The following is a 25,863-nucleotide window of genomic DNA, read 5'->3' as shown; positions in this document are numbered from 1 at the left end:
ATTATGATGAAACTGATGTTCAAATAATGCACTGCACCACAGCATATTGTAACAGATATGTGTGCTGTAGTACATCTAATATCTAGCTATTACCTACTACCATATGAGCCGTTCTTCTCTTTTTAAGGTGTCATTTATTTAAATACCCTACTGAAATAAACATCATGGCCAGCTCAGGATTGGTACCCTAGTGAAGTAGGTTGACCAGAAGCTCTTGACCAGCATATTGTATGTTTTTGTTAAAGTTGTATGGTTTACCTCATAAAAATAATCAAAAAGTTCTACATTTTATTATCTGAGGCTTATTAGGTTATATTTCTTTTTTTTGTCACTTTTGGTCTAATATAAAAAAACAAGGCAGCCAATGTGTAATGTGACTCCAACGCAACTGAAATAAATGAAATAATAAAATGTATATTAGTAAGTGGATGTTATTGAATAAGTCTTAAATTAGACTAAAATGTATTAAATAAGTAAAGAAATAGAAAAGAAAAAAAAGAAATATTTTTATTTTCTATTTGACCTGTTTATTTTTCTCAGCTAGAACAGTGCTATCTGTTTTATTGCACTGTATATATTTTTTTCTTCAGTACATGCAGTAGAATAAATTTAGGAAAAAATAATTACATGTTGATGTCCTATTTCACCAGTATTTATTATTTTACTCTCTCATCATCAAGTAGAGCACTAAAATATTGTATTTTTTTTTAATACAATTTTTTCTTGAGGACATGAAAAGAAATAGCTACAAATATATAATACATACAGTAAATGTCAAAGGTTTGGGCACACCTTTTTTCATTCAATGTGTTTTCTTCCTTTTTATGATTTTTAACGTTTGTAAGACATTAAATCTACACATGAAAATTCTGTAAACGAGCCAGAATATGTTTTATACTTTAGATTCTGCTAATTAGCACATTTATCTATTAAGGACAGATCTGCACACTCTTATTTTAATCACAGTGTCTTTATGAGGTAGAGGAATAGTTTTCTCAGCATCTTGAAAGAGTTTCTGGAGGTGCTGCTGAACAATAACTGTTTTTGTTTTATTACATTTATAATGCAACAAATCATAAAAAGAGATAAAACACATTGAATGAGTTGTGTCCAAACCTTTGAGTTTTTTTTCCAGCTTTGTGTGCTGTAATATTTTCCAGTGTAGTACACGCCTTTTTTCCATTTTAGAGCTCAGTGAATGGCTGCTTCTTTTCGGCTTGGCCACGCCCACTGCCCCTCCTCCAGACAGCGCTACCAAATAAGTCAGCAGAAATGAAAGTTGCTGTGGAGAGACAGACACGCGGATCAAGCTCACTCAACGGGTCTCACTCAAACTTGTAAGTAGCTTTAATTTCTTACAACAGAAACCAGTAATGAGAAGAGATACTCAGTGGAACCTGATTATTCTGATTGTTGGTCAGAAGTGATCAGCAGCAGGGTAAGAGTATGATAAGAGGGTTGCTTCTTTCCTGTATTCTTGATTTGTTAAGATACTATTGTCTTAACCTACAAAATGACACTGCTAGGACTTATCGTTTTCTTTCTGTTTGCTTACCACTAGTGAGTGATAGTGACTAAAGTATGTTATCATCAGATCTCAGGTTCTTATGAATGTGGCTCTAAAGAATGTGCTGTGTTTTATCTCTCTCTCTCTCTCTCTCTCTCTCTCTCTCTCTCTCTCTCTTTCACACACACAGGCTGCTCACCACACAAAAGACACTTTGATGGCACGTGTCAGAGGAGAAGGAACACCCTTAGAGTGCAAGGTAACTTTACTACACACACACACACTCAGTCACGCACACACCTGTCCACTAACCCAGCTAATGAGCTGTTGTCCTGCCAGGTTTACCTCCAGCCTTGATGTCACACACCTGATAGTGTAACACAGTGACACTCTCACACCTAGATGCCACACTGATCTGATCTGATGTAGTAATCAAAGCCTTTTTGTTAAATTAACACTGCTTACTTAGGGCTGGACGATATTGCAAAAAAAATAAAATCCTTAAAAAAAAATACAAATACAAAATACATTTTTGGTATTGGTTAGGTCTGTAGATCCAAAGTAGTTTCTTTTAAACACAGTATATTCAAGGGAGTAAAAACCATGCAAGCACAATAAAAGTCATATTAAACTTCAAACACTGATACATTTCATTATCTCAAGTTTATCAGGTTATATTTAGGTTATATTTTACTCTTTTTGTCACTTTTAGTTTAATTTAAAAAAAACAAGGCAGCCTAAATGAACTAAATGAGAAAAATAAAACATGAGCAAGTGGATTTTATTTATTTGTAGATCCAAAATGTTAACAAATAGCAGCATTTTTAGTAATCAAATATGCAAAATATTGTTTTTACATTGTTTTTACACTTACAGTATGCTCAAAGGCATCAAAACCATGCAAGCACAATATAACTCATATTAAACAATATAAAACTAACTTAAAGTAACTTTGCATTTTTATAGCTTTTATAACCTGCTTATATTTCAGTTACATGAAGTGCAAAATATGAAAATCACTGATACATAAAAGGCAGTTTTATTTTTTATTTATTTGTAAAAATCCAAAATAGTAACAAACAGTAGCATTTAGCTTTTATACATACAAGTTCTAACTCAAATTCAATATACATTGAATTTACATGGCTTTTGTAGTAGTAAAATTTCAATCCAGATACAAAAAATTAATATCCACATACCCGTAAATGAGTTCTGACTAGTACAAATGCTAATTTAAAATATTTAAGTAGTTGTAATGTGCATTTTAGATATATACAAATTTAGATCTCTAAAATATAAAAGTAGGTTCTGACTAATAATGCTATTATTAATACCAATGTCAAAATTACAAAGTAGATATCCATAATTACAATTTACACTAGTAAAAACATAACAAATTTACATAATGTAGGAGTGCTGGGCTAGTGCACTAACCCCTGTGTTTTTTCCTTCTACAGATCTGTTGTAACCATTTTAACAATTCAAATTCTTTAACTACTAGAAGGTTTTATATTTCATATAACCGGAAACAGAATTTCTAGAACAGAATGTTAAAGTACAAGTTTTGAAACAGTTATCATTAAGTATCAGGATTTTAACCTTAAAATAAAAAATAAAATAAAAAATTAATGGAAAGTCTGGTCCTGTTAATATGTTTGGTCATACTGGCTTATAAATCTGTAGATATGTTATTATTACTAGTATTACTAGTAGTGTAGTTGAGAAATGGGAGTTTCTACTAGTAAAAACTTTACAATTAAAAGATTGTACCTGTAAAACTTAGGACTTAAAGCATATCATTGTTGTCAATGAAAAGCAAGTATCTCCAAAAATGGTGACTGTACAGGAAAAGGCAAGAGTGCTTTAAACTTTGGAAAAAAACTAATGTAAAATATGAGTTTCCTTGTAATTTTATAGCATTTCTAATGGTTACAGGGGTTTAAATGATGAAGCAAATGAAAAAAAAAAGAGAAAATTAAGATACATGGTGGACAGCAACGTCGTACGCGTGCTGTTAAGATAATAAAGTTGACAAACCAGTTTTATCAGATTTACACATTCCTACAACACATTCTTACACAGTGATGCCTTTAATTGCTTTTGTTTTTCCACAGAATGAAAAGGAGATGCGCTGCCTTGCTGAAGCACAAGTTCTACCTCATATTTTTCCCATTGTTCATTGTGTGTTTGCTGACTCTTGTCTACGTAAAAGTCGTAGTGAGAAAGAAGTTCTACATCGAGCCCTATGGAATTACCCTACACTCATCCAAAGCACAGGCTAACAAAGATGTCATTGACTGCATGGCCATTTATCAGCAGGATCCAGTAGAAATTGGCAAGTCTTTGGAGATAAGGCGCAGAGACATTGTGGACTTGGATGATGAGAGCATCACAGCCTTTACGGCAGATTGTCCCAGATACGTTAAAGCGAGGGGCTACAGTGACATCTCTGTGACTGATGAGGAGAAGAACTTTCCGCTGGCCTACTCTTTAGTCGTGCATAAGAACATGCCCATGGTGGAGAGGATTATCAGGGCCATCTATGCACCAACCAACATATACTGCATACATTATGATCAGAAGTCTTCCGAAAGCTTCATCGCAGCGGTGAAGAACCTGGCCAAATGCTTCCCCAACATCTTCATCGCCTCCAAACTGGAGTCGGTGGAGTATGCACACATCACGAGACTTAACGCAGATCTTAATTGCTTGTCAGATTTAATGAGTTCAGAGGTCAAATGGAAGTATGCCATTAATTTGTGTGGGCAGGATTTTCCACTTAGGTCCAACTATGAGCTTGTGGAGGAGCTGAAGAAGCTGAACGGTGCGAACATGCTGGAGTCCAGCCGACCCAGCGAGCTAAAGAGGGAACGCTTCGTCTTTCAGCACAAACTGCAGGACGTTCCGTACGAGTATCATAAACTACCCATTAAGACTACGAACGCTAAGAGCGCCCCACCACATGACATTGAGATGTTTATTGGAAGTGCCTACTTTGTATTGTCACGTGACTTTGTCCATTATGTCCAGACTGCCCAGGTGGCCAAAGACTTTCTAGACTGGTCAGCTGACACGTACTCTCCTGACGAGCACTTCTGGGCCACGCTGGCACGAGTGCCTGGGGTGCCTGGAGAGATTCCCAGATCAGAACCTGACGTGACCGACCTGAAGAGCAAGACCCGTCTGGTGAAATGGGAGTATCTGGAGGGGTCTTTGTACCCCGGCTGCACTGGAACGCACATGCGCAGCGTTTGTATCTACGGTGCTGCGGAGCTCCGGTGGCTCCTGGATGATGGCCACTGGTTCGCAAACAAGTTTGATCCCAAAGTCGACCCTGTCCTTATTAAGTGTCTTGAGGAGATTCTTGAGGAGAAAAAACTCAGACACTGGTTGAACACAGTGTCTTGAACTAAAGAAGAAGCAATGAAGTTCAAGGAAAGTTCTTATTTAAAATCTTATTTTAATGGACCTACCAGTGTGCTGATTCACTTTTGAACTATTTTAGTTCTTGCAAAATGTTTTTAAATATTTTAAACAGCTTCTATGTGAAGAACAATCACAGCAAGGTCAGCAAAATTGAGAAAAGTAGGCAGTAGTTATGTGGTGAGACCAGGGACTGTAGAAAAACATGGACAGTGCAATTTCCCGTAAAAGTAAAGCCACCATAAGTCTAGGACTCTTGGCTGGTTGCATTATGAAGTGTGGCTCTGCCTATATGTCTACATTATGTTTCAGTGTCATTTTAATTTTCAAGTCTCTTTTTTCTCATCTATAATTTAAAGTATTTACATCTTAAGTGTCTAATTCCAGCAATTAGATTTAAACATTATTCCACTATATCGTAAGAATATGTAAAGTGCGGTTTCACATAGGAATAAATTTATTGACAGTCTCAGCTGGAAGAGACCATCTGGAGGACATTTCTGTTTATATTTAGAGTAAGCTGATTTGTAGTCAAGCTGTCAGGCAACAAGCTTGTTAATCATAACATTTTATGTTTAGTTTGATATTTGTGAAAATTGGCAGTGTGATCTAATAAGCCGTTAGCCAGCTGGCTAACATTAGTATTTTTGTGTCTACTGGACTTGGTAGTATTTGTACTTGCTTTCAGCCAGCTTTAATATACAGTATATTTTGGTCAGGACAGTTTACACATACCTTTAAAACATTTATTTTTCTTTTTTTAATCATCCCTGATGTGTAATGACTGGTCTCTGCGGAAAACAGTACTGCAATATCATTGTAATGTACATTGTTCCGTTATACAATGCATAAACTTCATATTTACTTTTGATACATTATACTTACAGGATAAACTTACTTTGCTTTGGTCCTTTAGGCTGTGTTGTACTGTAATTTAAAGAAGGCAGTTTGAGACACATGAGAATTTATCTAAAGGAAGGGGGTGGATCTATCAGAAAACATTGCAGATACTTTTGGCTTAATTTTTATAGAGTATAAGGGAATTGAATGGTGGGGTAATACCTGTTTTCAGTCACACAGTAGCTTTAAGACATTTGTATAATTTCTATTTTATTAATTGACATTTATTATGCAGAAGGTCTGAGACACACTTGGTGTAAGGGAATTAGTGAATCTACCAAATTATCAAAGTGAGTGAGTCAGGCCTCTACCTTAGGTCTTTTCTTTACAGACTCTGGTTGCAGATCTGACAATATGTCAGATAATTAATTCTATACAGCTATACAGAAAAATTAAGAGATCACTTCAGTTTTTGAATCAGTTTCTTTGTTTTGCTATTTATAAGTATGTGTTTAAGTAAAATGAACATTGTTGTTTTATTCTATAAACTACAGACGACATTTAAAAATATAAATATTGTCATTTAGAGCATTTATTTGCCAAAATTCAATGTGCAAAAAAACTTGTTCATATTCATAAAGATTTAATAGTTCAGAAATCAATATTTGGTGGAATAACCCTGGTTTTTAATCACAGTTTTATGCATCTTGGCATGTTCTCCTCCACCAGTCTTACACACTGCTTTTGAATAACTTTATGCCACTCCTGGTGCAAAAAATCAAGCAGTTCAGCTTGGTTTGTTGGCTTGTGATCATCTATCTTCCTCTTGATTCTATTCCAGAGGTTTTCAATTTGGTAAAATCAAAGAAACTCATAATTTTTAAGTGGTCTCTTATTTTTTTCCAGAGCTGTAGATTGAAAGGCAGTTAAACAACAGCGTCCATGTTTTTTACAGTCATTGGATGAAAAATGTTTATTTTAAGTGCCTTATGTTTTTAAGAGGAAAATATGGATTTATTTCACTTTGCCTTAAGAAAATGTGAAACAACATTTTATGCAACATCGCAAACTTGACAAGCACAAATCTTCTACCTCTACCTCATTTTGTGCTGTTCATCTTCTGCTGTATCGTGTAGGACCTTTTCTCTGTGTGAGGCATCAGCAGTCTGCATGTGTGTGAGATATTGATGATAATTTTGCAATATGATGTATTATAATATTCTTATAAACTAAAGTATTTATTTAAACTATTAAGGTGTTCATATTCAGTAGCAATATATCTCTTTTGTATAAAAAAAATGTGAATATATGCTGCATATAAGAAAGGTCTAAACTGCACAAATAAGACCAATATTTGTCACTTGTTTTAATAAAGAAAACGTCAAAGAGAAATGACTCATTGCGTTCATGATACTGGCACAGTGGATTTCTCATCTGTACCTTTGTGCTCATCTGCTCGCCATGGACATGCCCAAAAAGGCCACGCATTTGAAGAACTGTTAATCATTTGTTCAGTTCCTTTACATACTCTGTATTTAGCTTATATATTGACATATCTTTTATTATATGGTTTATTATATTTATTTGAGATGTCTCACTAAATCAGACAGTTCAAAAATAAATGTATCTAATTAACTTCAGTTTAACACATGTTTGAAGGACTTGAACATGAAGGAACATGAAGCCCACATGAGCTGTAGTTTATAATCCTGTTGTTTTCTTACTTTTTGGACAAGATCATAATGTAAATAATAAATGACTCACTCTTTTTTGTTGGTTAAGTAAGACAGTAGTTGAACAAAAGGACTTGAACTGGTGCTGCAGTTGGAAACCTGATCTGAAGCATTAAGTAGATTGTACCAAGTGCGACACCCTTCACATGAGTGCGTACAATACTGTGTACAGTAACTGTATGCTCATAAAAATAGCACAAAGCGCCTTTGTATATTTTAATTGTTCTGTGGTGCGTTTCCCAAAAGCATTTAATCCTATAGAATATAGAACCAGACAGTCCTGCAAGTATTTCGTAATGAGCTTCACAAAGAGAAACTTGAGGAACAAGTTCAAAGAATGTTTTCACTGGCTCCTCCCCCAAAACAGCATACTCAGTCGAACCTCAAACATCGCTTTAACACAGCCAAATATAGAGAACTTCCATCCATCCATTCTCATTACCTTCTTTATTAATCAGCTGGGGCTGGTGCCTATACACCCTGAACAGGCTGACAATCAATCGCAATATACAGTAATTAATTGGAATCATTATTGTTATACATATTCTGAAATTTTAAATAACAGGGTTCCCGCGGGTCCTTAAAAAGTCTTAAATTGTCTTAAAATTACTGTAGATACCTACTGCAGTAGGTATTACATTTTTAGATGATGCGTTTAATACCAGTGGGAATGCACATACTAACATAAGCGGCGAGTTACTGGGGAGAGAACTAAGGTTAGAGGAGTTAACATCAGTGGCGAGCTAGCAAACATTACTGGGAAGAGAACTAAGGTTAGCGTAGAGCTAGTTAACATTAGCGGAAAGCTAGCTAACATTTACAGGGAGAGAAATACGGTTAGCAGAGCTAGTTAACATTAGCTGCAAGCTAGCTAACATTAGTGGGGAGAGAAATAAGGCAGCATAGAGCTAGCTAACATTAGCGGTGAGCTAACTAAAATTAACGGGGAGAGAAATAAGGTAAGCATAGAGCTAGTTAACATTAGGGGAGAGCTAACTAACATTACTGGGGAAAGAAATACGGTTAGCGTAGGGCTAGTTAACATTAGCTGCGAGGTAGCTTATGTTACTGGGGAGAAAACTAAGGCAGTGTAGAGCTCATTAGCTGTAAGCTAGCTAACATTACTGGCGAGAGAAATAAGGTTAGCGTAGAGCTAGGTATCTGAGGAGAGAACTAAGGTTAGCGGAGAGCTAGCTAACATTAGCGGTGAGCTTGCTAACATGGTCTGCATCACAATCAAACTAAATTAATAAGAAAATTGATAACTAATGCGAAACATTAAGTTTTCATTTTAAATACATTAAATTATTTTATACTTAAGAAGTTATGACTATATTTTTGGGCTTAAATTATTTTTTGAGGTCTTAAAAAATATAAAATTTTACTTTTAAAATGGGGCAAGAACACTGAATAACAAACAGTCGTTTTGAGGTGGAACACTGGGAAACACATATTTGACTAAATAAATGATGAACAAGAAAATTACAGAAGTAATTGAGATATTGCTTTTGGTCAAGTTTGATAAAGTGCAATTTTAATGTTTTAGGGTATGTGGCTGGCCATGGCATAACATCTATGCCATGAGGCCCACCTCTTTAGAGGCAGCAGTGTGTGGACTGTGGATGAGCATTGTCCTTTTGATGTGTCCTTCTGAGTCTGCGTTTAGAAAAGGTAGGGAGCAGAGCTGTTTCCGAAGAGTTAAAATGCCAGGAACCACTGGTCACTGGTGGTTCTTTTTTCTAGTTCCTAAATGCAGATACTGTACTTTCAATCCTTCTACATAATGTTTTCTTTTGAAGAACTACTGGTGATACAGGTGTAACCATTTTACTAGCCAAACAGGTTTAGTTGTGCCTTCACTAAAATAGACAGCCAGTGACCCATGCAGCCTGGTCACAGTGTTGATGGTGTTGGCTAACACAAAGTGCTGCGTAGAAGGTCGATGTTCTTCCAAAACTGGAACCTTTTTGACCCACCTTTTTGATCTACCTTGACTTAACACAGTATGGTTGTGACTTAAAACCACCTTTTCTTTTGTACTTGTGTACCAGAAACACATCACATAAGGCACCCACTGTGGACAATGCAGTGGGTGATAATGATCGTGAAAAGTGACTTCTGGATAAAATTGTCCATGCAAACAGTCAAGCAACTCTATCAGTATCGATCTCATCCACATTTAAAGCAGGAGGCCCCACACATTTGTATACCAGAGATCAGTACAGTGTTCCTTAGCTTCTATGGAATGTGTCAAAAGTCACGGAACAAAACATGACACTATGTGCTATCACATTTTGGCATGTCAGTGTAAATACAGTCTTCAGGGCACTTTTAAAAAGGCATTTCATTTGCAATGGTGTAAATTATATTGCTGTACACTATACATTTAAAATATTCAAACTATTTTTTTTTTTAATTTTTATAACTAAACTTCACATGCAGAGCTGGAAACTGTATAGGAACATGTGGGCAGCAGTTGTACTGGTCTCAGTGGGGGAATTGTAATTGGTCCCATGTGATCTAACAGTGCCAGTTACAGTAAGTGACTGATAACTGACCTGGGCCTGAGGGATCTCATTTGAATGTGAAAAGAAAAGGTGTGTATGAAGGCTTAGTAGTAGATTCACTGCACCTACAGGCGTTATACTGATTATAATGTGCCTCAGTGAAAAGACTGCACTGTCACTGCCTTTAAGGTAACTGCTCTCTGTATGTATATGGGTCATTTTATGGGTCGAATAAAGTGGCTTTTGGCTCTCAACAAATAAGACTTCAGGCTGCACAGAAATCATATTTTCACAGCTTAACCACTTTTTATTTTCTTGTCATGCATGCATGTGTCCACCCTGTTATAGAAAGCTGCTTGACGGCATGGCCAACTTTTAATTATAATGATAGTTGAGCAGTCTAATTGCTGTTTATGTTTTTGTTTAGAACCACATCATTGTACCAAGAAATAAATACTAACTAATGATCAGTTTGGAAGAATACATGGCATTCTGGAGCCTTTATTCATTAATTGGATGAACCACAGTCTTTACACTCATATCAAGAACCCTTGTTAAAACAAAGTGTTTGGATATGCAAAGTATTGCATGATGTTATCAATGTTATCGTGACATTATTTATTTCTGTGTGGCTTTCTTTTCAGATCTCTTTCCTTATTTTGAGACCATCTTTTTCTTTTCTTTTCTTTTTTTTTGTGTGGCTTTCTTTTGAGATCACCTTTTCTTTTTTCTTTTATTTTATTTTATTCTCTTTTCTTTTCTTTTCTTATACCCTCTAGTACCGGTCACCCCTCAGTGAAGGTGCAACAGTGAGGTCTGGTTTGACTGAGGTTTAAATAGGGTAGTGCACATGTACATTCTGGGAGTTGGAGATTTGGGATCCCACTCTACCATTTCTACCAGTCCCCCTGCTGGCAGCCCGCGGTGCAGCACTGCCCATCACAGCTTGTTGTAGTCCTCTAGCCCATTCTAGGCATTAGTCATGGCTGCCGTCAATAGGTTCATGTTCATCTGCTCCAGAGTATCTTAGATCAGGCCCAAAAGATCCAGCCCGACCTGGCCCGCCTTATTCACTATCATTTTAAGCCCAAGCCCGCATTAAACCAGACATTTTTGCAGTAAGTAGAGCGTTAAAACTGAGCTTTTATAAAAAACCTTTTCAGGCTGTTTAAATGAGCAAAATCTGTTCAGAATAAGCATAGACCAATTATTTAAAAATATATATTTATTAAGAACAGATTTCAAAAAGATTAAAACGTGAACAATGATCCACAGGCCTAAACATAAAAAAAATTAGGCTACGCGAATGTTGTCTGAATGACTTTTTTCTACTCTATATATTATTTAACATGGTTTAAGAATTTTTAAACAAACACTTTTTATATATATACTAAACTTATAGTCTATGCGCAAAAACCCATAAAAATAACTAATGATCAGTTTGGAAGAATACATGGCATTCTGGAGCCTTTATTCATTAATTGGATGAACCACAGTCTTTACACTCATATCAAGAACCCTTGTTAAAACAAAGTGTTTGGATATGCAAAGTATTGCATGATGTTATCAATGTTATCGTGACATTATTTAAATGCATTTGCCTGCATTTACACTAGTAAACAACAGTCAAACCAGTCAAGCTTCTTTAGCTTTCAGATAAAAAAAAAATGTGGAACAGTGTACATGTGAATGTTAAAATTGTCTGGCACTCTGTCAACTTGGATGTGACATTATTTTCAGCTCTATTATTCAACTGCTAAGGTAAATGGAACACAGCATTACTCTAGCGGATGTTTTTCCAACTGTTGGGATTCCTAAGACATAGTCTGTAGATGGTGTAGATAGTAGTTTAAACATATACAGTATGGACAAAAATATTCCCGTCTTCCCATCTCATCCAAGCAGTACTGGATGGAGAACCTCATCTTTCCAGAGAACACAGTTCTCCCCACATGCTTGTGGGGCTTGTGTTACGGTTGGGGTAGGTGTGGGATCCAAGTGCAGAGCAGATATGAATATATAATGGATATATATATTTAAATATATTTATATACTTATAAGGATATAGTTCCATTTTGTATTATTTAGTTCTAGTTATGGATTGGGATAATAATTTTAAATGTGTTGTGCTTAGGTGAATGTTTCTCCAAGGAGACCGGAGAATGAGTGGGAAAAAATCCCCAACAAGAGGTGTGGAAAAAAAGGCGGGAAACAGAACAAAGGAAATGCCACAAAATGGATTGTACCAACAAAAGACAGCGTTAAACTTCAAATAAACCAAGCTAAAACACAACCAAACTTAGAACTGGCTGAGCACCGCTCAGTCCTCTCTTTATGCTCTCTTTCAATATATTTTCTTTTATTTTATTTTATTTCTGTGTGGCTTTCTTTTCAGATCTCTTTCCTTATTTTGAGACCATCTTTTTCTTTTCTTTTCTTTTTTTTTGTGTGGCTTTCTTTTGAGATCACCTTTTCTTTTTTCTTTTATTTTATTTTATTCTCTTTTCTTTTCTTTTCTTATACCCTCTAGTACCGGTCACCCCTCAGTGAAGGTGCAACAGTGAGGTCTGGTTTGACTGAGGTTTAAATAGGGTAGTGCACATGTACATTCTGGGAGTTGGAGATTTGGGATCCCACTCTACCATTTCTACCAGTCCCCCTGCTGGCAGCCCGCGGTGCAGCACTGCCCATCACAGCTTGTTGTAGTCCTCTAGCCCATTCTAGGCATTAGTCATGGCTGCCGTCAATAGGTTCATGTTCATCTGCTCCAGAGTATCTTAGATCAGGCCCAAAAGATCCAGCCCGACCTGGCCCGCCTTATTCACTATCATTTTAAGCCCAAGCCCGCATTAAACCAGACATTTTTGCAGTAAGTAGAGCGTTAAAACTGAGCTTTTATAAAAAACCTTTTCAGGCTGTTTAAATGAGCAAAATCTGTTCAGAATAAGCATAGACCAATTATTTAAAAATATATATTTATTAAGAACAGATTTCAAAAAGATTAAAACGTGAACAATGATCCACAGGCCTAAACATAAAAAAAATTAGGCTACGCGAATGTTGTCTGAATGACTTTTTTCTACTCTATATATTATTTAACATGGTTTAAGAATTTTTAAACAAACACTTTTTATATATATACTAAACTTATAGTCTATGCGCAAAAACCCATAAAAAACAGTAATAAGGCTATGCACTGCACTGCACTGTACACCACTAAAAGTCAAGTGCATAATACAAACAAATTGAGTGTGCACTCAATGCGTAACTGTGCAACTTTTTTAAAACACAGTTTAATTTTTTACTTTGCTATATTGAGATTATCACACCATAGCTTCATATAAAATAAAAATATAATATAAAAATATAAGACAGATGCCTACGTCACAGACTATGTTCTTGAGCCCATCCCAACCCGGCCAAAGGAAAGTGTTGGTAAATCTTGGCAGAGAATCTAAGCTCTACTCCAAAGAGTCCTAATCTACTGGCAGTGCTTCACTATGAGTACAAGTTAATCTGTGTGTATGTATGTAAGTTTGCATTTGCTAGTATTTCCCACACCCTTAAACTGGAAGTAAGGGGGGTGCGAAGTCAGAGGTTTTGGGCTGGAGTTCAGGGCAGCTTTGCTGGGTGGTGCAAAGCTGAAACCACTATGAGAAGAGATACAGAAAAAAAGGAGGAAGAGTGGGAGGATGTAGGTGTGAAGTTGTTCGACTTGCAGTAGAGAGGAAGTGAGGTTTATATAGGGCAGAAAGAAGGAGTAACAAGCATGAATCAATCCCCCAATATTAAGTTATATTCATAACTCCACTTATCACAGCTCTGTCAGCAATTGGCACAACTTAAAGTGGTTACAGAACACATTCATTAGAAATGGTGTCCACGTGTATTTGGACATATTTGACAGTCTACCATACAGAACCCCTCTTTTATTTAGAAGCTTATAGAACAGTATAAAACGAACACACTAACCCTAGAAAAATATGCCACCTGTAGCCACTGCATTTATTAAAATAGTTATGTAAATCAGCACACCATGTTAACTGACAAGGGCTTCAGAAGAATAATTGCCCTGGTTGCTAAGAGGCATTTCCGTATCTGATAACACCTGCAGCCACGCTACAAAAAAACAGGGATGGTGTCATTTCCTCTCTACGCTGATTAGAAGCCTGTTTCGGTATAAATGTTGAGATGGTGGTTAGAGTACATGCCACATGTCAGTATTGAGAATCTGATGCTGAAATGAAACTCAGGGCCAGGACAGTGAACCACATCCTTTGGTTTAGATCTACTTTGGACTTCTCAGAATTACTATTTCAAGCAACTGAATAATTTTGAGTGAAATAGACCGTATAATTTAATATCCCTTAAATTCATCATTAGGGTAAATTTCTCAGACCTTTAAAGACGGCAACATTAACAGATGCAGCCTTTTCCTATGGGCACTGTGGCCTTAAAACAACGGTAAGTCACAGGGTCAACCATTACGTAAAATATACTTATACTTAAGAGGAGGTAACCCAGGGGAAATGACTACACACTGATGATGAGAGTCAAGGACAGAAAGACATATCCAGTATGCAAATTGGTTGTGCCAGGAGCCAATGGGAAATGTGTTTCACTAGTTTTACTCATCAAGGTTGCACTGTCTAAAAAGTTATTGTTTCACCCTGAAATTAACAGAATCACATAGAGAAGACATGGTTGGTGATATTAGACAACAGACAGTAAATTCACAAGTATGCATGCCAGCCAGCTGTATTGCTAGACATAACTACATGCTAAAAACATAACTATATACTAGAGCCATACAGGGGTTGAACAATGAAACTGAAACACCTGTCATTTTAGTGTGGGAGGTTTCATGGCTAAATTGGAGCAGCCTGGTCCACCTAATTCACTAATTGCACATTGCACCAGTAATGTCAATGTACCACCAAGAAGGTCGAACCACATCCAACAGGATTAACTGTGGACGCAAGAGGAAGCTGTCTGAAAGGGAAAATTCAATGTGCACCTCAACTCTCCTATTTCCACCAGAACTGTCCGTCAGGACAATAAATTATTGTGGTTTAAAACCAGGTGTTTCAGTTTCATTGTCCTACCCCTGTAACTACATGTTAAAGAGACTAAATGCTTATGTCCACATCTGCTTCCATTTTAAGCATCGGTTCTGCACATTCTCAGAAATAACCTTGACGTATGTAGTGATACTCTTCAAATTTAGTATTTAGCTTTAGCAAAGTCTAACACACATGGGGAAACCACATAGGAGTTTTTAACCCAAAGGTTGCATATAGATAAGGTAAGGTAAGGTGTTTTGTGTTTGAAACAACTGAAAAAAAAACAGGTACTTTACAGATATTTTTATATTAATTCATGAAATCATGGTGGATTGGATGAGGGGCACAGTGTTTTTCGGGGTGCGTGTGTGCGTGTGGAAACACACTAAACATGCTAGCTAATATTTATCCTGCTTAATTAGAACATTATAGGCATGTAATGTATTGATTTACCTCATGGTTCAATCCTTAAAACTACAGTGTAAACTAAACCATGAATTTTGTGCACCGATACACCCTTATTAGCTATGGTACTCTACTGTGTATCATTCCATTCAATAGGATGTATATGGCAAGAACCAGTATCAAAGACATAATAACAATAGTAACAGTGTTATTACATTGATATGACATGGACTCTTGTGTACACTGTATATGATGAGCACATGGAGGTTTCTGAGTGAGAGTTCTGGCACAGGCCTCATAGATGAGGTCTCACCTTTGTGTTATTCTTCTCTGAGCTATTTCAGAATGTCACACCCTTACAACAATCTAACACGGGCATTGGCTACACCAGGATGCAGCGTGAAATGTAATTTATGCTCATTGGTATATTAATCTTGCATTCTCAGCTAGTGTGGCAACCTATGAACAATTCAATTTTGATCAAGTCCAAAAAACAGACTAAATTAAATTTTCTACACTCTTAAAACAGAGACACCAAAAGAATTAGCTGGTAGCATACAAAGGAAGATCTTTGTTTTTTCCTCAAAAAACACAGTGTACTTTTCTTCAAGCCAGTAAATATTTCACAAACTTGTAAAATGTAAAATTTGATCCATAGAGGTTCTGTGCTCTTAAAATAGAGCAACAAAAAGACCCTGTAGGCAGGTAACAGTTTTAGACATTATCCTGATGTAAAATGTTTGTCATCTGACATCATGACCAACATTCAACCTGAAATTAATGTCTGCCGATATTGGTGGCCAGCTGGGGAATTTGATGGATGCTCTTTATTCTTTCAAAATGTTACAAGCTAAAGTAAACTAAAGAACCACTTTAAGTTTAATAAACATCCCCAATTTCCACATCAAAAGTTGTGACGGTATCATTGGTAATTATATTATCACAATATAAGATTTTTTTAATGATAAATCCTGTGATAAAGACTTGAAAATCAGCAAAGTTCAATTGTAATACCTCTGTTCAGCAAGTACAACACAGAGTGAGGTAGATTGATTTAGAGTGAGACAGAGTAAGATGTAGGATGAGAATGTAGCAGATAGCTGGAGATGTTATGGAGATAGTATGTTAATACATGCCCGCATGCAACAAAAAACGTGGGGCGAAGTGAGCGACTTGCATTCGTCTGCCAGTGTGCACACAAATTAAATTAGGATCTTAATTTATCATGTTTCACATCAATATCCAAATATCCAACACCGTTACTGTACTGTACATTTTAAAGGTTCAACAGTCTTGTAAAGAGCTCTCTGGAGTGATCGCACACCTCTCATCAATTTTACCCAGCCATCTTTCAGTGGTTCTCGCCACAAGCCACTGCAGCCTGATCCGTCCTGCACTCTGGCCTCCTCTGACCATGATCATCATCCAAGTAATCAGACCTGTAATCATATCCATTGTGTTCCTCATGACAGGAGCCTCAAAGCCATGACACATATTCAACATGCATGGGATGGATTATCACAGGACACCATTAGGCACATTTACAACTTCAGGCCGAGACTTCTGGAGTGTTGCGTTACAGATGCGTTACACACTACTTCTGATTATGATGATTATGACCAAGAGTTTTTTTTTTATTGTTATTGGTAACCTTTACTGTATATTCCATCTGAATAGCATTGCAATTCATCACTTGGATCTAAGCTTGATTTATCTTTTTAATTGTAGCCTCTACAATTAAATTATTTTATGTGTGTATTGTTGTGGCCAGTTAGCATGCTAGCTAATCTAGCAAGCTACCTATTGAGCAATCTGCTACTTTCTTCCTTGCTTAATTTTTCTTCAGATGGTCAGAAAAAGAAGAAACAGTGGTTATGAGCCCACGTCTTCCATGTAAAAAACTACACTGTTGAGAAAAGGAAGTAACTGCAGTAGGAACTAAAAGTTCAGAGAGCATAAGCTGGGAACCTTGTACCTTCGTGTCTTAATTTGTTCAGCCAGTTGGATTAGTTGCGTCACTGCATCACAAATAATTTGCTGAGGAAAAAGTAAAAAAAAAAGAAAGAAAATCCTGTCACTCTGACACTGTGTGACTAGCTGCTGGTTGCTAAAACATGGCTGTAAATCGTCTCCACACATACAAAATGACTGGTTGGTTGTTGCTCTGTCACCTGCTATTGTGAACGCAGGATAAGAAGTAGTTCTGTGGTTTGAGGTTCAATATGGAACTCTACCTTGCTCCACCTCCAGCTTTGTTATGTCACGTGAGTAAGTCTGCAATCTGTTGCTGTTTAAGTTTACTGCTTTTTCAATGTGTTTACGCTGAAAATTTATATCGCTATAACGTTAAAAGTGCATCTGCTAAAGGCCTTAAATGTAAAACCAAAGTCAGACTTCTTTCTGGGTGCAACTATTTTAGTTTGGAGTGAGCACACAGACCCCACAAATGTTTCCCAAGAATCTTTCAGTGGTTCTTGCCTCTGTCACTGCAGCTTGATCTGGCCTGCTCTCTGGCCTTCTCTGACCACGACCATCATCCACGTAATCAGACCTGTAATCATACCCATTGTGTGCTTGATGACAGAGGCCTCTAGGTTCATGACAGACAAGCAAGCGCCATGGCGACTGCGAGACAAGCCTTGTCACTCAGCAACGCCCGCCCAGAGCCGGCCTGAGGACACTGGAACAAAGAAGCTTTATCCAGAATCCTCCAGTCCTCAGTGCTCAGCCCTCCACAGTGTGAGGGAATCACCCCCACCCTCCACTCATCTGCCCCAAGGACAGTGGCTAGAGGTCAGCCAAGACAGACACAGGCAGAGCTTTATTGGAAAAGACAAATACAGAGCTGCTATCTGTCACTGTTTAAATACTGCTGATTGTTGGACTGAAGGGGGTGGGGTCAAGTGTTAAAAACATGTTTGTTAAACACATTTAAAGTGTTGTCTGAGATTCAATTGTATTTCTAGATGATCCTTTAAACATTAGTTTGAGTAGTGTGTAGCCACAGTTAAACAGTCCAACAGTGTCATTCCCTTCCAATATATCAGAACAAAAACTGAATACTTTTGTCATTTTTGTCATGTCACAAAACCCTGCAGTTTTAGAGACACTACATGCCTTCAGGTAAACTGGAAAGGAATTAGTCTGCTCAATTCAAGTTGGGCACTTTGGCAGACCAACATTTCGTAAATGAGGATCCAACAACCTCCAAACTACCTCCTATGAGCCCAACTTTGGTACACTCTGGTTTCAACAGTACAATGCTCATCCACATACTGTTTTCTAAAGAGCTTGTCTTGAAGACCAAGGTGCCATACCATGAATTGCCACATCAGTAAAGCTTTACCCAGCTAAAAAATGTGTGGGATGCTTTTGGGTGACCTATTAACACTCCACCCTTACCACAAAATCTGAAACTCTACATGTCCAAAAAGCATTGCCATACGACACATCCTGCTACTATTTTTGCAACTATTTCTTTAAGTGTATATGTAAAACAAATCAATTTTTCGACATCATTAAAGCAAATAATTTGAAATAAACCTTTTGTGGTGGATTTTAAAATTTTAATGTTTTAAAGGAACTGTAGATATTCCATGATATGGTCACTTTAAGCTATTTTAGCCAAAATGGACACAATGAAAAGCAGACCCTATCTAAGTGTGATGGCTACCTGTTGAATATATTTTTGGTTGCTTTAAAAAAGGCCTTAAGAAAACCATCATCATCACTGTCCTGTAATTGTCCCATCATGTTGCCCTTCTTTAAAGGGTAACTTCAGAGTGTACTGACCACTGTACTTTGGGAACACCACAATAAACCTGCCTGACAGGGTCAGTTTTGACTGGGTCAGTTGTCTTGCTATCGTCATTTTGCTCTGATACTTATGCCCATTTTACTGCTTTCAAAACATCAAGTTTTCAGAACTGACTGTTCATTTGAATTCTAACGTCTATGTCCCACCCCTCGACAGGTGCCACTGTTACGAGATACTCACTGTGATGTTATACAGTTCACCTGTCAGTAGTTTTAATTTAATGACTGATAAGTGTACTGCCTATCTAAAAAGAGCTCAGAATTACCTGTGGTGTTCTATAATCTGAGCTATGGCTTTGCTCATGGGCAGGATTAGTTTTGAACATTCATTACACACAGCGTTTAAACAAAAGAAATATACTTCAAAGCCTTGTGCTTTGGCTCGAACCACAAGAAGTCACAGTTGTAAGGCAACACCTGGTCTTGTTCTCAGCCACACAAGGCCGTAGTTGTTAACGGCATGGATCATATTTTTCTATTTAATATGCCGTCGTCTACATCCTGCCTGCCTGGGCTCGCAGCTGGAGGGGTATTTAAAGAATATTGTTGGATAAGTTCATTAATAAAAGAAACTAGGTGGGCAGGGTTTCCTTCAATAATTCATACCTGGGCTTGTGTGTCTTATGGCTTCCTGTCTTTCTCTTGCTGGGTGGTGACAGGTCAGCGACCCACCCCACAGGGAGCAGCAGTATTTGGGGGAGTGAATATGGACAGATGAGCCGGCTCTTACATGATGCAGGTTATTCTGCGGCTTCCTGGCCTCCTCGGGAGAAGTGTGGGCAGACACAGAGGAGTACCATATGGTGCTGTGGCAGCAGAGAGAAGGAGAGAGAGAGCTTAAGAGAGAGAGAGAGTTTATTATCTCTGTTTACTTTATTATCTGTATCTGAATCCATAGATATTATTTGAGTCTTCAAAACAAGTTCTTAAGACAGTAGCAGTAGCTGGATGGGTGTTGCCCTGTCGAAATAGCTCATCACATATTCTCACAGCTGGAAGGGTCGTTAAAGAATATTGTTGGATTAATATCTCTATTATTATGCATATATAATCTCTATTATTCTCTCTTCATCTCTTTTATCTTTATCTCTATTAAAGGTGTGGCAGAAACAGAGGAGTACCATATGGTGCTATGGCAGCAGAGCGAATGAGAGAAAGAGAATGAGAGATTGTGTGTCATCTGTTTCTTTGTATACCAGTACTGGTGTCATGTAGTTTTAGTGGTGTTGACAGATAATAAAACATGGCTAATAATTAATCTCTGTCATTTGCCATATTTTCCTTTCACAAGCGTTATCATGTTCAGGACTTTTATGGGCTGCTCTAACTGAAGTAGCTCATTGCTATTTAACAGTGAGCAGAATAAACAATATGCTACTTACAATAAATGTCTGTTACAAACTGTAAATATTTCCTGTAAAATCCTGCTTAAGACCAGCTTTTGCTGTTAGCTGGTTTTTAATATTAAAGCTGGTTTTCCCACAAATAAAAACAATTGATATGTCGCATCCCACCTGTTACGGAAGTTTAGGGAGTCTTCCACATGTCTTTCAAAGGAGAACTCCAGTGTAAAATTGACTGTTGGTCTAGTAAAACATGATAAAGAGTATTTACCTTTGTTGAATAGCCCACCTGCACTCTCTCACAGATTTCTGAGATCCAGTAATTTTGTGCTTTTTGCCCATCACTCTATACAAAGGGCTCTACTTGCCGCTACATTATCCAGGCTCAAAGTAGGTCCACACCTCATTGGTAGAATTCGGAGAGCCCTGACATTTTAAGAACTTTAAAAGTGCATAAGACGTTTATTAAAAACCACTGTTTACTACCTGTAGTGTAACCTAATCTCCGGGCATCGCCATCTTAAAGTAAAGTCATGATCAATACAGTGATGGCAGCGCCCGGAGATTAGGCTACACCACAGGTAGTAAACAGTGTTTTTAATAAACGTCTTATGCACTTATGTAATAAGCTTCTTGTGAACTTTTAAAGTTACTAATGCCTTGTTTTAAATGTCAGGGCTCTCTGGATTCTACCAATGAGGTGTGGAGCTACTTGGAGCCTAAATAACGGTGTAAAAAGCAATTTATCTTCAGGGGAAAAAATATGCCCCTAAGCCCTCATTGTAAAGTGTGCTGGGCAAAAAGTACAAAATTACTGGATGTCGGAAAGCTGCGCGAGTGCGGAGGTGTGCTATTCAACAAAGGTTAGTACACTTTATCGTGTTTTACTACACTGAAAGTAAATTTTAAACCAGAGTTCTCCTTTAATAGGGGCTCCCTGATGCCTGTAATCTTTATAAACAAAATCCTGTTCCTGTTCTGTAAAAAAAATATATGTATTTTCAGTTGAATGCAAATGAAGCAAGCAAGTGGACTAGAACTATTTTAGAGTGGCACCAAACACAAAAACAGGAAACATGAACTTTCTGTGTGCAAAATATCCTCTTTGTACTTCTTCTTAAGAATCCAGTATTTGCTGGTTAAATCTTTGTGGTAACATGGTAAAATGCAGCCTTGAATTTTATTCTGTTTTGCTGTTTTATTTGATTTTTTCATCTTTCAAAAATGTTTGTCTTGCGTTTTACACTATGTTTGTCTACAAGTGTAAAAATGCTTCAGTACAGTCTGTCAGTAAAGCCCACTTAACACTTTTAATACCATTTAGTACTCTGGAATAATGGTTCTCCATCCTATACTGGAATATTGGGATGAGTTGATTGACCTGATATTGATCCTGATCTCACTACCACTAACTCTTATCGCGGAATGCAATCAAATCCTCACAGCAATACTCCTCCAAAATCTAGTAAAAAAGTCCAACAAAATCAGAATAAAATCTCTCTGATTAAACACCCTTGATGTCTGCTATGAATGAACAAGGGTTTCAATATTTTCGATTACATAGTGTATGTAAAATATGTAAGGAGAAATATGTACAGCTCTGGAAAAAAATAAGAGACCACTTAAAAATTATGAGTTTCTTTTTTTTTATCCTTATTAAAAACCTGTGGAAAATAATTAAGAGGAAGATGGATGATCACAAGTCATCAATTCAATCTGAACTGCTTTAATTTTTGCACCAGGAGTGGCATAAAGTTATCCAAAAAGCAGTGTGTAAAACTGGTGGAGGAGAGCATGCCAAGATGCATGAAAACTGTGTTTAAAAAACATGGTTATTTTACCAAATATTACTGAACTCTTAAAACTGTATGAATATGAACTTTTTTTTTGCATTATTTGAGGTTTGAATTATTGGTATGACTTATTTTTTTTAATCAGCACAGGCAATGAGTTGAAATTGATTAAATAAATGGGCACAATCTATAAAGGACCTCTGTATGAATTCTGACTATAACAGGCCAGTATCAGGTTGATAGTGGGTGTTTTAGACATTTCTGCTACAACGGCGCCACCATGTGGTCAACAATGTACTTGCAATATTTTAGACATTAGATCTGTAATTCCCAATCCTGGTCCTGAGTAAGGCTTGAAGCCACAATATAATAATGAGATATTCTCTAAATGCATTTATTGGTTTATACCTAGCTAAGCTAACTGAGGTAGCGTCTCTAATTTGCATGAAAATGTTAAGTTAAGATTTTTCATTGCCAAATGTGTTAGCATCCCTTAAAATTTTCCAGAAAAGTAATTAATTTTGAAGTTTTGCAATTGCCCCTTCCTGGTGTCCCCACTGTTAACCAGCAATGCTGAAAAAAACAATGTGCTTTACTTTTTATGAGAAAAAATGATCAAGTTCCCCCTAGGGTGCCTAATTTATGATTATTTGCCCACTACATCCAGAACATTTAATAAGTGTCTTAACTTATGCCCATCTATGGTGGGACTGATGCATTTTTGCACACTGGTGGGGCCCCTATTTTGTGGGGTATGTGCCCTTTTTATTTTTTTGTTCCTGCATTTAAAACCTCCTGCATTTAAAAGTCCAAGTATGAAGTCTTGTGTGGTTTTGCCTCTTCATGCTTTTGTCTGCCTTTATCTTCCACTGCCTTATTGGCTCTCCAATAGTCAAGAATACATTTACCAAAAGTGGTTAAAAAATTCTTGGATGTGTTTTTACTCCACCCTAAAAACTGAGGATGCATCGTTGTTTGACTCAATGAGAAAAAACGGATGGAATGGAAATACCAAGCATTCCTAGTGAATTCAGTTTAGTTCTTGTATTTTATTTTAAAAGTGCTCCTGGTTCTGCTTTTTTTTTTTTATAAAGATGAGAAATAACTAGTAATGTTGTCAAATATTTATCAAAAGTTAATTTAATACAAACAACAATTGTTTATTTTGTTTTGTTATGAGACTTGTATAACCCTGCAGTGGTATCTTAGCTAAGCGGGCTAGCTTTGAGTAACAGTGACTAAGCTAAAATGTGGCTTTCATTGTTATAAATAATAATACACAGCACATCCTAACAGGTGTCCACGCTCCTCCTTTCTTCTGTTTTTGCGAGTTCATTCTTGCAAGGTAACTTTTAAGAAGAATGGAGAAAAAATAAACACACAGCCCAAGTGGGTTCGAAAACGGGTGGAAAACGAAAACCGGTATGAAACAGAAACAGGTGGTAAATGAAAGCGGTTGGAAAAGGCAAACCGTTGGAAAACTAAAACGGGTGGAAAACGAATACGGGTGGAAAACGAAAACGGTCGGAAACAAAAACGGGTGGAAAACGAAAACAGGTCGGAAACAAAACGGGTGGAAAATGAAAACGGTTGGTAAACAAAAACGGGTGTGAAGCGAAAACGGGTGGAAACAGAGATCACGCAAAGCGTAAGCGAGGAAGACAACAGGTAGGGTAAACAAAGGCTATCCTGGGAAGCCAGACCAACACACTGGAGAGAAGCAGGAGGCAGGAGGAGCCAGGGAGAGAGCAAATTCTGGGTCCTGTACACTGTCAATGTCAGTGGGCCCCTATCCATGCCAGTACACAAGAAACATGGGAGAAAAAAAAATCTGGATTTTCATGGGTCCCTCTCCCTACTGGGGCCTTGGGTAGTTAGGTCCACTTTTCCCCCCACTACCACGCCCATGCTTGGTATTAAGGAACAACTTAAGGAAGAACTTATAACTGGTTACTTTACAGCCCTGGAAAAAGACATGAAATGTTTTCCCTGTGGATAACTCCATGTTTTTAAAGTTGCTAAACTTCTGCATTTGCATTTCTGGCAGTGGCAGAACCTGAATGTTCTGACAGCAGCCTGAAGGAGGGGGCGTGGGTGTAGTATTTTAAGCAATACAAGTTTAAGAGTTTTTTAAAGAGCCAACAGCATTTTTTTTACTCTATTTACATTTAGTATCTACATGTAACTTACATGTTCTTACATTTTTTTAGATTGACTGACCTTCATTTACTTAGCTGAGTAGTTCTTTCCATTATATGCCAGTAACTTTTAACCTTTTCACACCTTATTAATTGATGCTCTCAAACACATTAAGAGGGAAAGAAATTTCAAGTTGATAATAAAAATAAATAAATAAACATTCTATTAAAATGAACAAATGAAAATCTGACGTTGATTTTGAACTGTGGTTCAGCAGAATTATTTTAAAAAGTAAACTCATGAAACAGGCCTGGGCAGAAATGGTTGTACCTCTGAAGCAATGTCTGACTTTCATTTGTTCATTTTTTATAGCATTTTTATTTATTATAACTTTTGTCAGATTCAAGTTATTTCTGTGACCATTGACTATCGTTGAATTTTCTTTCATTAACCGACCAGTTTCTGAATCAGTTTCTCTGATTTTGCTATTTATAATTAGATCTTTGAGTAAAATGAACATTGTTGTTTAATTCTATAAACTACGACAACATTTCTCCAAAATTCCAAATAAAAATATTGCCATTTAGAGTATTTATTTGCAGAAAATGAGAAATGGCTGAAATAACAAAAAGATGCAAAGCTTTCAGACCTCAAATAATGCAAAGAAAACAAGTTCATATTCATACATTTTTAAGAGTTCAGAAATCAGTATTTGGTTAAATAACCCTGTTTTTTAATCACAGTTTTCATGCTTCTTGGCATGTTCTCCTTCACCAGTCTTACACACTGCATTTGGATAACTTTATGCCACTCCTGGTGCAAAAAGTCAAGCAGTTCAGCTTGGTTTGATGGCTTCCATCTTTGATCATCCATCTTTCCCTTGATTATATTCCAGAGGTTTTAAATTTGGTAAAATCAAAGAAACTTATCATTTTTTAAGTGGTCTTTTATTTTTTTTTTCCAGAGCTGTACATATATATGACACACACAAAAAAAATCAAATTAAAATGTACTTGTGGGATCCCCTTGTGGCTCAGGTGGTCCTGACTGAATAATATGCTTGAAGCTCTGCTTTTCTCTGGTGACACAGAACTAAAAACACGGCTTTACTCTTTTTTATCATTACATAACCACTGTTTACTCTGTGCAGGCTGGCTAGCCACTCAGTCCTATATTCTGAATTTAGGACGCCGGCAGGGCTTTAGCGCTGATTGGAGTTATGTAATGCGATTGCGCCGCTGCTGCTGCTGCTGTAGTAGCGCCGGTGTTCCGCCGGTGTTCCGCCGACAGACGG

At 37.1% G+C, this 25,863-nt stretch overlaps 1 protein-coding gene across 1 annotated transcript; it reads left to right on the top strand.

The window, feature by feature from the left end:
• The first annotated feature begins 1,215 nt into the window (after positions 1–1,215).
• On the top strand, positions 1,216–7,162 carry gcnt4a (glucosaminyl (N-acetyl) transferase 4a). The gene is made up of 3 exons (XM_007243918.3): positions 1,216–1,337; positions 1,698–1,766; positions 3,622–7,162. Exon 3 carries the CDS (start codon positions 3,623–3,625, stop codon positions 4,913–4,915), a length of 1,293 nt encoding a protein of 430 aa, XP_007243980.3. The 5' UTR covers positions 1,216–1,337; positions 1,698–1,766; position 3,622; the 3' UTR covers positions 4,916–7,162.
• The last annotated feature ends 18,701 nt before the right edge of the window (positions 7,163–25,863 follow it).

The sequence above is a fragment of the Astyanax mexicanus genome, chromosome 22 (genome assembly GCF_023375975.1).
Source record: "Astyanax mexicanus isolate ESR-SI-001 chromosome 22, AstMex3_surface, whole genome shotgun sequence".
NCBI classification, from domain to species: Eukaryota; Metazoa; Chordata; class Actinopteri; order Characiformes; family Acestrorhamphidae; genus Astyanax; species Astyanax mexicanus.
The sequence above is the reverse complement of the archived record's forward strand: the minus strand, read 5'-3'. Positions and strand labels throughout refer to the sequence as shown.